General features: G+C 41.6%; 1 protein-coding gene across 4 annotated transcripts in view; it reads left to right on the top strand.

The window, feature by feature from the left end:
* Positions 1-14,227, top strand: part of LOC121292831 (neutral alpha-glucosidase C-like) — a 172,260-nt gene that overhangs the window by 154,595 nt on the left and 3,438 nt on the right. For 2 of the 4 annotated variants that reach the window (XM_041215287.1, XM_041215284.1), the window contains 4 exons: positions 1,539-1,615; positions 4,104-4,178; positions 12,238-12,351; positions 13,400-13,512. In XM_041215287.1, the coding sequence (XP_041071221.1) occupies positions 1,539-1,615; positions 4,104-4,178; positions 12,238-12,351; positions 13,400-13,512 (379 nt within the window). The remainder of the gene's footprint in view (positions 1-1,538; positions 1,616-4,103; positions 4,179-12,237; positions 12,352-13,399; positions 13,513-14,227) is intronic. The other 2 variants (XM_041215285.1, XM_041215286.1) reach the window with 2 other exon arrangements.

Genomic DNA, 14,227 nt, shown 5'->3' with positions numbered 1-14,227 from the left:
AGGTGGGGAAAAGAATTCCAGCAATGTAATTGGTACCTAAAAGTTGAGGATTTCTACAGCACAAATAGGCAGGTGGGACATGACACAAACAAGTATGGCCCATCAATTGGTGGATCCATGATAATTTCATCAATGCTTTCTCTGCATTTTTGAAAGAGAATGTGTGCAGTAAAGAGGCTGGCAGAGGTGAATTGGGGAAGCAATATTGATTAACAATGGACTTCTCTATGGGTTGGATGAAGAAATAGGTTGATACACTATCTTTTTATCACTTTAAACCCAAAGCTGTTTGAAAGGGTGAAAATTTACTTCTTCTGAATTGGAGTGAGTGATTCATTGGCTAAGAGCACTATTCCAAAGACGGAAGGCACAATTGGTCAAATTAGCAAGTTAAATTTATTTTGAGTTAAATTTCAGATCATAATCTCTGTCCCCACTTTTCAGATGTCACCTGTTGGTGATGATTCTGCTATTCTCATTTGTATCTCCCCTAAACTGATGTTTTGTTTCTTTAATTTTCCCATTACCACCACCTTTTGCCAAGCATCATCATCCATTTTTGTCATTCAGTCTCTCCTGCCTTCCACCCTATCATAGCCCTTTCTTTTTGTCTTTTCCCACCCCAATGTTTCCCTGTCTCTCTACATGATTAAAACCTGTTACATTACTAACTTTTTCAGTTCTAGCAAAATGTTATTAACCTGAGAAGTTAACTCTGTTTCTCTCTCTTCAGGTACTCACTGATGATCTGAGTATTTCCAGCATTTTCTGGATAACATTACTGTCTCGGTGATGTTAGTGTTAGCACATTATTCTTTTATCCCTGGGACATAGGTCCAAATCCAGTCTTTGGATAAAAGTCTCATTTCTTAGCTGACTATCAGTGTGCAACATGAACTGGGTTGGATGATATTTACCTATTTCCTAGCAGGCAAGAACCATTAAAACAGAACTGCAGAGTGAAGTTGGCGCTGAATAAACATCTCACTCAGAGAGAGCATAAGATAGTTGAATATGGCAATGAAAATGCCCCAGGTTCAGAAGATAGAGTTAGATCGCTTTGTTAGGACAGAGTAGGGAAATCTTCACCCTGCACCTCACCAATGCTTTAGCTGATCTAGGAGTGTCCTAACATTGCATACCAAAAGTAGATTTTCATTTTCAGTGCTGTCATGACACATTTTCAGTAGAAAAAATAAACAAGAAATACAACAGCTGTCCCCTCCACCTTTAAACTTTAGTTCAAAGCCACTGAAGAAATAATGAGGGTTTTTCTTGGTGATGGAGGTGAGATTTTCACTGTGAATATTAACGTGAATGTTTCCCCCCTGAAACATTTGCCAACTTAAGTGCAGAGAGAGTTCTCCCTCACTCTGATGAAGATGAGGGAATCTCCCTGTAATGGGATGATGGAGTCTCCACTCTCTGATGGGTTGAGGGAGTCTCTTAAAAACGGGTAAGAAGAGCAAACAGCTAGATGATCTATTGTAAATTCACTAGTTAAATGTGGATTGCTGTATTGTTGTTGCAATCTGTAGGAGAAGCCTTGCTGATACATCCAGTGTCTGAAGCTGGGGTTACAGAAGTGAATGTGTTCCTTCCTGGAATGGGGGAGGTAAGTAGAATACTATCTGATGTATCTAAAAATAGACATAGCTTTTAAGTTTGCTGTATAATTGTGCCAATGAATTAAATGAAATTTACAACAAAGAAGAGGACATTTGGCAGAACAACAATGCCGGTATTTATGATAGCCACGACCCGCCTTCTAACCCCTTCATATAACACCTTCCAATTTCTTTTTGCCCTCATGTAGTTATCTAGCTTCCCTTTAAATGCAGCTGTGCCATTTGCCTTAACCAGTCCATGTGGTGGTGAGTTTCACATTTTAACTATTGTAGGTGGAAATGACTAAACTTCATTATTTTTGTGACTGAAGAGTACAGATTTCTTTTGCAAGGTTAAATACTGTTTTTTTTTCTATTTTCATTCATTTTTTTCTCCTCCCCCATTCCTGACATCTTGCTCTCCATGTAAAAGAATGATTCACAGTGCTTTGAGGGAGAGGTTGATACCAAAGAGGATATTTTTGGCGAATCTTCGAGACAAACGACATGCTTAAAAAAGGTCCTATACATTTGATGCTAAATGAGTACCTAAGATTCTAATATAGTGGGCAAGAGGTTGTTGCTTACTAACAGTTGAAAGTGATGTGCCCATTATATTGGTATCAGCAAAAATATAGATTTCCAGGAAAACCACATCCACATGTTACCTAACCTATGGCCTTGAAAGAGCCTGCTGCAGGCCACCAGGGAGAATGTAAATTTATATTTAAAAAAACTTTTCTGTGGAGCTCGAAGATGCAGGAGCGATCCTCTTGGCTGCACATTAAAATCAGAGGTCTCTGCTATCCATCACTTCCTTGTGTCTCAATTGCTCCCACATCTCCAGTCCTGGTTCACCCTCAAGCTCCCTTTACCAATCCCTCCTTTTCCAATCGCACCTGCCGAAATCCCACATCACTCTCCTCTTCTGGCGACACAGTGGTCCAAAATTCCAAATTTCATCATCATTAAACTGCTTGGGGATGCACAGCAGGTTTCTGCAGCTTACTAGATTCAATCAACTGAAGTCTGAGGCCAAATATCTGGTGCAACTCAGGACCCATTCAGACTCAGGGCCTGAATTTCTAGACCATAAGATTTTTTTAACAGGCTCTGAAGGAATATTATTTTTGGGAGGGAGTTTAGCAGCGATGGGATGAAAACAAGTAGTAATACAAAGTCAGAGCTAATAATCCAGTTGTTCAGCAGCAATGTGCAGCCTTAGTATCTGCTCATTTCTGAGCTGAGCTGATCTTCAGGCTCTAAATCCAGATCCATAAACCAAGACAACATAAATCAACACAATCAACTAAACCACGTAAATCCAGACCGTCACTAGACCTCATGATTCCAGACCATCACAAAGTAATGTGAAATCATACCAGCACCAAGACAACATAAATCCAGGTTATCATCAAGACTGTGTAAATCCAGGCTATCACTAAAACTGTGTAAATCCAGATTCTATAAATCAACATTTTTACCAATACTGTGTAAATCAATTCCCAAGGTTTCCTATTCTGGCCAGTCAGCATTTGTAAAGAGAAAAGATAAGTTGGGATGCCTTGGATGTCATGATCTGATGAAGGGGGTGCATATGCAACTGTTAGAAAATGGGATTAGAATAGTTAGGTACCTGACCAGCGCAGACTCGATGGGCCGAGGGGCCTTTTTCTGTGTTGTAAATATCTATGACTCTATGAAACATTATAACCTGTATATTTTCTTTACAGAATTTACCTACTGTGTGTTTCCAGAATTACTACTTTTATTTTTCATTTCAGTCGTTTCCTCTGGCTAGCTTTCGGAGCAGCACACCCCAAAAACTTATCCAGGATTCTGAGGCCAACATTCACCTTGTCTCAACACCTCAAAACCTATCTCTTCAACATTATGTCCTACCTCATTCACCTCATCTTCCCTACCTCTTCAACCCCATCTTCACTAATCTCTTAAAAACCTAATTCTTCAATCTCATCTTCACTCTCACCTTCCCTTCACCCACCATCCCTAAAACTTCAACCTCATCTTCACTCAGATCCTCAAAATCGACGTCTTCAACATCATCTTGATTCACCTTCCTTTCCTCATTCAAAACCTAGCGCTTTCACCTGATTTCACTCACCTCAAAACACACGTCATCTTCTGTTACCTCCCCAACTTTTCAACTTCACCTTTAGTCAACTTCCCTACCTCTTCCTACTTAACCTCATTCTCCTCCTCAAAACTTAGCCTCTTGAACCTCACCACTGAAAGCATCATGTAGCACTTCAACATCACCTTCAAACTCCTTTGATAGTTCTTCCATCACCATCCCTAGCTCATCTAACTCATCTTCGGGCACATTTCCATGCTCTTCTACCAGATCCTGTTCACAATATGATTTTCCTTCTCCTTCCACGCACTTAGGCACATTTTCTTGTGTTGAATCTGCTCTTGCTGATTATAACAGGATTATTTTTGTGACAGCATCTGTTTGTTTTTGTTTTTCTGAAGCTGTGGTACCATCTCAGAACATTACAGCGGTTTGATGGTGAACAGACTCTGCGTGTTTCTGTAACCCTTGATAGTGTAAGTATCCAATTTGTTTAAGCCTGTAATCTAGTGGAGCATTTTCAGGATCAGAGAGAAGATAATCCAAGCATAGAATTTAACTGCCATTATTGCAGCAGAAACTATTAAAATATGGGGAAGGGGTACAACACTGGTTTGGACGCTGCCCTTTCACCTCTGAGGCCATAGTTCACTCCCAACCCAGAATGTTGGGAAGAGTATCTCCTTTGCTGGCTGGTTGCAAATATCGTACTCAGAATGAGCTTGGGCAGTCATGCAACATCAATCCAACCTCTAATGAGTGTGGAACCACAGCATAAATTGGCCATAATGTGCCACCATACCAAACGTGGTCTGTCAGAGAGGGGCCATAGTGGGAAATGGAAACGTAACAGCAGTTAAGCAGGGATTAAGGGACTTTGTTAGATAAGATTTGACTTTGAACCTGACTGGGCTTGACCTGGCAGTGGCTGATGCTGACAACAGGTGTCTGTGATGAGGAAAATTGTGCATTCCCCAGGACTAACATTATATGCTGCTTGGCCAGGAAACAGTGGAAGTGCAGGTTGAGGGTCTTGAGTTGGCTAATGTTGGAGCCCAGGTTGTTCTGCAGCACCAGAGCAGTAGGATGGGCTTAGACAGGTCATAGCTCAGCAGCGGAGGCACCACCGCCAGTTTTGTGGCAGGGGCCGGACTTCAAGACTCAGTGAAGCAGTCACGGGCAGGAGCCCCTGGCCAAGAGAGCGATAAACAAGCAGGGTAAGGGCAGGGCCGGATGCTGCCTGGACCTTGGTGCTAGCGCAGAATTCAGTCTTGAAGAAGGGGGAGCTTGGCCTGGGCCTCAGATCCACTCTTTTCAGAGCTTTCAGGGTTTTATCCTTTTGTCTTTTATCATTTTGAAAACACAGTCTTACTTTGAATCTTGAGCAGTCCAAGACAAATTGACTGCCTTCTGCATGAATGGAAACATGTCATGTTATAGGAATTCTCTTCACGTGACTGCGGTGTCCAGCATTGTGCCACTGCCTTCAAGGGATGACAAGACAGCTTGGGGTGGAGAGGGAAGAAGAAACAAATACATAGATGGCCTTGCAGAGAGAACGTAAACAACTTACAATTAGTAATGAAAAGCGATGGCCCTGAAATTCTGCAGGCATTTGTCCAGTCTCCAATGGGAGAGCTGTAGACCATTTGGTGAAATGGTGTATATAACCACTTTCTGTCATTTCTTTCTGGGGGCCACTGGTATCTTGCTGGTGTAACAGCAGCAAATGATGAAAACTATTCTCTCCAATTCTCACTTTCGACACCATCAAGATTAATCATATCTCAATGAGATGATCAGATAAGGATTTATGTTAATATTGGAGGTTAGCTGAAACAATGGAATTTCCTCACAAGCAGCCAGTCATCTATCTGGGGTGCCCAGGGCATCTCCTGCCCTTTTGTATTACCAAACAGGAGACATGAGGTTAAATGGATCAATTTATGTGAGTATCTGGAGTTTTGTGAGAGAGAATCTCACTTCAATATAATTAACAGTCATCCCTCGCAATCTCACTTGGTCTCTCTGTGACCCCAGTTTAGGAATTGCAGATTTAGTAACTAAGTGATCTACCAGCCACAGTGCTTCTTTGTAATGCAAATTAAGCACTCATAAAGTAGCCACCAGACTATTCAGGCTAATAAAAACAGAAAATGCTGGAAAACCTCAGCAGGCCTGGCAGCATCTGTGGAGAGAAAAACAAAGTTAATGTTTCCAGTCCGTATGATTATTCTGGTCTACTATTGCTACGTGTTGACTACGTGTAAATATTCTTACTAACTGGTATTAGTACATCATTTTATAATTTCAGTCTTTTATCATTAACATAATTTTTATGTATTATTTACAATTCAACACTTTTTTTATTCTTTCACAGGATGTAAGTGTTGCTGGCTAGGCCAGTGTTTGTTAAACCATCCTTAATTGCCCTTGAGAAGGTGGCGGTGTGCTGCCTTCTTGAACTGCTGCAGTTCATGTGATGTAGGTACACTCAGTGGTGTTAGGAAGGGAGATCCAGGATTATGACCCAGTCACAGTAACAGAATGGGGATATAGTTATTGGACTGCAGAGGAGCCTGCAGGCAGTGGTGTCCCCATGCATCTATTGCCCTTGTCCTTCTGGGTGGTAAAGGTCACAGGTTTGGAAGGTCCTGTCGAAGGAGCTTTGTGAGTTGCTGTAGTGCATCTTGTATATGGCACTGTATCAGTGGCGGAGAGAGGAGTGAATGTTTAAGATGGTGAATGGGGTCCAATCAAGTGGATTGTTTTATCCAGGATGGTGTGGAGCTTCTTAAGTGTTATTGGAGCTGTACTCATCCAGGCCTGTGGAGAGCATTTCATTGCACTCCCGACTTCTGCCTGGTAGATGGTAGACAGGCTTTGGGAAGTCAGGAGGTGAGTTACTTACTGCAAAATTCCCAGCCCCTGACCTGCTCTTGTAGTCACAGTATATATATATATGACCAGTTCTGTCGAAGGGCCATGAGGACTCGAAACGTCAACTCTTTTCTTCTCCGCCGATGCTGCCAGACCTGCTGAGTTTTTCCAGGTAATTCTGTTTTTGTTTTGGATTTCCAGCATCCGCAGGTTTTTTGTTTTTATTTTATTTATATATATATATATATATATATGACTGGCCTAGTTCAGTTTCTGATCAATGGCAACCCCCAGAATGTTGATAGTTAGGGACTCAGCGATGGTAATGACATTGAATGTCATAGGGAGATGGTCAGATTTGCTCAAGTTGGAGACGGCCATTGCCTGACATTTGTGTGGCCCGAAAGTTACTTGTCACTTATCAGCCCAAGTCTGAATGTTATCCAAGTCTTGCTGCATATGGGCGTGGACTACTTCAGTATCTGAGGAATCACAAATAGCACTGAGTATTGTACAATGATCAGGAAACATCCACACTTCTGACCTTATGATGGATAGAAGGTCATTGATGACGCAGCTCAAGTTGGTTATATACTTATAGTGCACACTGAAAGCTGATGGCAGCACATCATAGAATCTTACAGCAGAAAGGAGACCATTCCACCTGCCTTTCCCATGCTGTCTCTTTGAAAGAGCCCATGCTGTAGATTTTCCCCATAACCGTGTAGTTTTAGTTCTCTTCAAGTATATGCCCAGTTGCTTTTGGAAAGTGTTTATAGAATCTGAATCCACCACTGTTTTAATTGATGTGTTCCAGATATTAACAACCGTCTGTGAAGAAATTTCTGCTCATTTCTCCTGTAGTTATTTTGCCAATTATTTTCATTCTGTAGTTTCTGGTTATGAACTCACCTTCCAAAAGAAACAGTTTTCCCTTACTAGCTCTATCAAAACTTGTCATAATGTTGAATACTTTTATTATGCTCCTCTTCTCTGCTCTAAGGATAACAATCCCAGCTTCTCCAATCTCTCCATACATCTCTCATATAATGGAAGTCCCTCACTCATGTTATTATCCTGGTAAACCTCCACAAAACCCCCTCCAAGGTCTTGACATCTTTCCTAAAGTGCAATGCCCAGAACTGTACACAATATTCCAGCTGAGGTCTAACTGGTGACTTATTAAATTTTAGGGTGACTTCCTTTTTTTGTATGCAGTGTCTGTATTTATAGAGCCAAGATTTTTGTAACTGCTTTCTCAACTTGTCTTGCCATCTTCAAACACTCATGCATATGCACCTCAAATTACAAGGGCAGTATCTCAAAACTGACAACCTTGAGACCGAGTCCATGCAGATTTGAGATCTTACCGCTTTTTGGAGAAAAAAAGATCAGAACCTCAATTCAATTAATAGAGACATATGAAATTGGGCCAAGCTGGGTCAGGTGGGAGTCAAGGGTCGCTCAGAGCATGGGAAAAGAGCGGCGTGCGAAGCCAATAGCTAGCCCAGCACACTGTGCCAATGCAGCACCTAGCTGAATTGTCCCGGTCAGTTATTTGTTCATTTGATAACAATTAAAATTGATGCATGGCAGCTTATAAAAATTTTCAGGCAGTTCCAGTTTTTGGATAGCTGGATTTGACACACTGTACCTGTAATACTGTTTCAATAACATTGCCTCTTCATCTTGTTCCTTCTGAAGAGCATCATTTCATGCTTAACTTCATGACGTTGCATCTGCTATGTGTCTGCCCATTTCACCAGTCCCTGTATGTTCTGCTACTATCATGCCCACTATTTGCTACATTGCTATGTTTTGCATCATTAGCAAACTTTAAAATTGTACACTCTATGCACAAGCCAAAGTCATTTATATATGACAGACAAAGTAACGACCCTTATACCAATCCCTGGACTTGCCACTGTATACTTCTCTCCATCAGAAAAATATCTGCTCACCACTACTTTCTGCCTCCTATCCCCTAGCTAGTTATTTACCCAAGTTGCTATCGTCCTTTTAACACTGAGCGCTTCTATTTTTCAAGTAAGTCTTGTTATGTGTACTTTATCAAATGCCTCTTGAAAATCCATTAGGGTGATATTGCATTCAGTAGCACCCATTGTTTGGGCAATATGAATGCTGTTTGGGGACCAAAATAGCATTGGATGCATGTAGCCATGTGAATTGAGTTGCTTACCGTCTTGGTGAACGTGTTAGGTGACATCCATCCGACGTATGCAGAGCTGGCCGATCATGACTTATATCAGCATGCACCATTAACTTGATGCCAACATTGCCATTTGGAGCTTAACGCTCCCCCCAAAGCTTCTCTGAATCTCGCACATATGAACACATTAAGCAGCAAAAAGGACTCCCCCACTCCACCAGTCAGCATTATTTAAAAGGGATAATTAACTACATTCAGCTTAGTTGTTTGATTTCTTCTAGATGTTTCTATGATTTTTCCAACTGTTTGGTATTTTCTATAGTTATTTCAAGCTGCAGTTGTCTGCAGCAAGTGGCGTGGCAGGTGCTGAAGGACTTTTCCCAGACATAAAGGCTTCTGCACGAACACTTTTCTCCTAGATATGCTTGCAATAATAGGCGTTCCTCTTGGAATACAGCATGACTGAGAGAATGAGCAGAGGACTTGCAGAACAGAACAAGCTGCGAAAAGAGGAGGGAGGGAAGGACTCTCAGCAGAAGACCATATTCACCCATGGTTTTTAGAGAGCAATTTTCCTGTGTGAACATTAGCAAGGAACAATATCTGTGCTTCAATAAGGATGTCCTAACTGAAATCTGACACCTAATGCAGCCACAACTGCAACATCAAAGTAGAGTAAGGAATGCATTGGTGACCACATCAATGAACTTCTGTGTGTCTGGATCCTCAACGTCTTGAATTTGAGATGTTTGCGACATTTTGCGGTTTCCTGCCCACTTTCGCATAAATCATCGAGGCTCTCTCTATTCAAAGAGAGCATCTAAATTTCACTTGCTCATGGCGGAGATGAGCAAGTGGAGAGACCACATATGCAACTTTTTCTAGGATTGCACATTTCCCCATGGTGTAGAGTGCCATAGACTGCACTTTGCATTGTGGGTGCTGCTTTTCAGTCTGCCATTTTTCAGAATCAAATATGATACCATTCCCTCAACATCCAGCAGTAAGGGCATTTGTAGAGTGGCAGTGGTTTGAGGATAAATGCTATTATCCTGAGAGTGGACAGCAGACTCAAACTCCATGGAGTGACTACCGCTCCCATGGGGCAACAATCCTAGTAATCTATTGGAGGACAGACTAATGAACAGCTGTGACACCCGTTGAACAAGGTAATCCACAGTTATGATGGCAGCAGTCTGCGCTTGCATGACAGCAGTCTGAGCGTCCAGTGCAGCACTCAAACATTGGATAGCTACTGCTTTTGCTACAATGGGAGTTGGGACAACCATCAGGCGCTGTACCATTGTTGGCTGCACAAGTGCATGAACGGAATTGGCCACCACTTCCATGCTGAAAGGATGGGCACTGAGCTTTGTGCAAATCCTTATGCTAGGTTGATGCTGGGCTCCTCCTTACTCCTTGATATTGAACAAAGGCTATCTATCAGGCTTCCCAACAAACTAGGCATTTTGTTGTGCATACCCATCTTTTGTAGGCTGCCCTCTTGAAGTCCTCATCTTAGTCCACTGCAGTGGAACCTGTGTGTAACGTTGCCCTTCGGTGGTTGGCAGTTGCACTACCTTTGGCCAAAGCACACTTATGTCCAGTGCCTTAATAGGTGCAGATCCCACCTTGATCTCTCCTTTAATGTATGCATAGTGTCATTATCTGAGCTAGCAATTATCATGTTGGGTACTGCCTGTCCAGGTTGCACTTCTTATGTATCTCAAAAGAAAAGGCACAGTGTATGGCTGTGATGAGGAGAGGGATGGGGGAAAATTGAAGAGTTGCATGCTTACACCACCTGTAGCTTGTAAATCAGAAAAGATTACAGGATGAGGGGAAAGTGGGATGTGAGAAGGAAGGTTAGGTACGAGGATACCACCATCTTTAATGGTTCCAACCCTGCCACTGTCCATGCCCTCAATGGCCGTTCCAGTAATAACCAGCACCGCCTCTTTGATGGAGATTAGGACAAGCTGGCATGCCTGTTCCTCTCCTGTTAGCTACTGCTGTCTCCAGTAATGCGCCACCTTGTCTTTCAAGGGAGAGGGAAGTGTGTCCCTGAGTGTATTCTGAGTGATGTGGCTGTCATGTTTGAATAGCTGGCAGTGCGTACAAGCTGTGAGATGTGGGTATGAGGCTTGTGGAAGTGCTAAATGTGTGGGGCAAAGTTATGAATGTTCGGTATGAGTCCTGATTGGTAGAAATTATTGATAAGTATGTGATGAATGTTATGTGATGAATGTTTGGTGAGTTGAGCAGTGTTTGAGGCTAGAGGTGCAGTTGTGTAGGATATGACATTTGAAGATGCATTCACTAACCTTGACTACTCCTGTGAGGTCGTTGAAGTTCTTATGGCACAGCAACACCTTGGCGGTGGCTTCTGCTATTGAACTTCACTATCTGCCTTTGAGTGTGTGTTTAAGGGCCTCCTGGACCCTTGTGGGTAGGTGACACTTCTCCTCTCCACCTCCACTATTATTTCATGTGCAGTAGCTAAAAACCTTAGATCTCCTATGTTGTGTCATTTTTGTTGTATCCTGAGAAAAACTAAAACACTTACTGTATGATTCCCAGCACAAGCTGAAGTCACGATGCTCTTCCCCTTTAAATACTGCATGCTAGCTTTAAGAGGTGCTAGGAAATTATGATTTTGGGACCCTTGCTGATGCATGCAGCCAGTGAACAACTATCTAATTTAGCCCCAGTATATACATCTATGGTGCCAACTTCATTAGCCCTCTCTGTTAATTTGTCAAAGGATTCTATTCATGCTAGTCAGACGTGATGTGGCTTTAATCCTTATTTCTCCAAGTGAGAATTAATTTGTCCTTCACAATGGCCTCCAGTAGTTTTCCTTCCATTGATGTTAGATTGATCTATGTTTCCAGTCCACCTATGCCAGATCCTTTCTCAAATCTCTGAAGTTTTCCTTTCACCTTTGCTTTTTCTTGCCTTTCTTCGTAACTATTTTAAACCTAATTATAGTATGATTGCTATACCTAGTTGTTTTCCCACTGCAACACATTCCAGTTGCCCTAATTCACTCTCTCAACTAGATCCCACAATGCTTCATTCCTTGTTGAACTAGAAACATATTTATTAAGAAAGTTCTCCTGTACATATTTTAGGAATTCTTCACCCTCCTGGCCTTTTACTATTTTCCTCACTACCAGCCTTTATCAGGCTAATTAAAGTCCCCTACTATTACTGCTCTATTATTTTAACATTTCTCTGTAATGTGCCTACAATTTGCTCCCCTTTTTCAATATTTGAGGGTCTATAGTAAACACCTAACAATGTACCATTGTTCCTTAACTCTAACCAAATAGATGCAGTCTTTGTTTGAACCCTCTGATTTGCCATTCATACATTGAGGATTTAGGGAGCAGGAGGAGGAAGATTTTCCCTGTTGTGGTGAGCTTATGACAACATGGTTTTGTTGTTTTGCATTATTTCTGATATAACCAGTGTTGTTGTAGGTACCCGTTTATCAACGTGGTGGCACAATCATACCCAGGAAGACACAGGTGTTGAGATCCACAAAGGCTATGGAGATGGTTTCCTACATCCTATATGTTGCACTGAATTTTGAGGTAATGGATATTTTTGCTCTGTAAATTGTACTAAAAAGATGTTGCCGTGAACATGTCAAGCTAGGTGACTGAAATGATTTTGGTAGTCACAGTTTTGCTGGTAGGTGTGTGCACTTAGAGAGGATGGAAGGATGGCTGTGGCAAGAAATGGAAATGCTGAAAGGGGCATTCATCTGAGGCAGAGACAACCCATTCGGATCTGATCTGGGAATGCTTGATTATGACAATGGGCGCAAAGCTATAAAAAATAGCAATCCTTAATGCTCTTCTTGATGACAGAAAATTCACTGCCAAGTCAAAAACTGCTCTTGACGTTTGTTATATCTGCCCTTGGAATTTCCACAGAGAGTTCTCCTGATCAGCTGCTACAATTTTGACAAAAGCCCCTAGATACACTAAGTAAGTAAGGTAGTTACTGAAGTTATAATGTTAGATGTGAAGAAAAGCCAAGGGAATTCCTGCCAATGATGTGCTGCAACCTTAACTCACTCCAGTTGCCATGCATCCATTTATGTATTGCCTGATAAATTCATTTGCAGTGGACCAAGCCCAGGAACGGTAGCCACCGAAATAATTACACTCTGGAATGCTCTCTAATGGAATATCTGAGATTGAGCCACCTTGTGCTCTGAGCTATAATTATCATATTAATCCACTTCTCCAATTAAAATGGTTCTTCACCATACTCAGGTGAGTAGATGGTAGAGGAAACTTTTGGTTTGGGTGCTGGATGGTTGCGACATCAGCACTGCATACAACCTGGAAATTGGGAGGTCCAAAACACATTAAGTATCAGGCCAAATTAACATTTTGCCGCCAAGCTCAGAGGGATCCAAATGAGCATTCTGGTGCAGCTTGCCAGCTTCTCAAGGCAGAAATTGAGTTAGCTGTAAACCCACCCCACTCATGCAATTGAACTGAGTTTAGGAGTTTACAAATGGAAAACCATGGAGAGATAAACAGTGCAGTTGCCTCAAGCACAGTGTGTTAGTCATTGGTTATCAGCTCTTCATTTTTCAGACTTATCTGTTCCATATTCCTGTTGTAGAACTCAGCCAAAGGGAATTTGTTTCTTGATGACGGACATTCATTCAACTATCAGAGCAAGAACCAATTTTTACTCAGGAGATTCAGCTTTAAAGATAATACATTTTCAGCAGTGTGAGTATCATCAGCAGCTCAGCTTTCACACTCACTCATTCAAACAGTTTTGGGCCAAGGTCTCAACTATTTTGAGGAGGCTTTTATATTTGGATGTTCCTGGCTAATGATAGTCTTTGGTTGTCATAAGGAAACACACCTAGATATCACAAGGTTTATTTTTTATAAAGGATATAACCAAGAGAACTCTTTTCAAAAGGAGAGTTTAGCATGATGGCCATTTCTGAATCAGTGCCATTATTGAGAATGCTTTCTAAAGTGATGTCTTAGATTAATGGCCTTTTTTAAGAAGAGTCTTACTGAGAAGGAGTCAAGCTACAGCAACAATTTATAGTAATGAAAAATTTCTCAAGATAATTCATTGAGAAGGAAAGGTGCAGGCACTGAACTTTTGTGGAAGGGTTAAGAGAGGCAAAAGCTTGATAGAAGAGATTTGATTTTTGAGAATTATTTTTTAAAGCTGGGGTAGAAAGCCAGAGAGTTTAGGAAGAAGGGAATAAAACAGAAAATGCTAGAAAGATTCTGCAGGTCTGGCAGCATCTGTGAAGAGAGAAACAGAGTTAACATTTCGAGTTCGTATGGCTTCTTCAGAGCTGCGTTAACTCTGTTTCTCTCTCCACAGATGCTGACAGACCTGCTGAGTTTTTCTGGCATTTTCTGTTTTTATTTCAGATTTCCAGCATTCACAGCATTTTTCTTTTATTTTAGAAAAAAA

This window comes from Carcharodon carcharias, chromosome 20 (assembly GCF_017639515.1).
Source record: "Carcharodon carcharias isolate sCarCar2 chromosome 20, sCarCar2.pri, whole genome shotgun sequence".
Classification (NCBI taxonomy): Eukaryota; Metazoa; Chordata; class Chondrichthyes; order Lamniformes; family Lamnidae; genus Carcharodon; species Carcharodon carcharias.
This window is presented reverse-complemented; position numbering and strand designations above follow the sequence as displayed.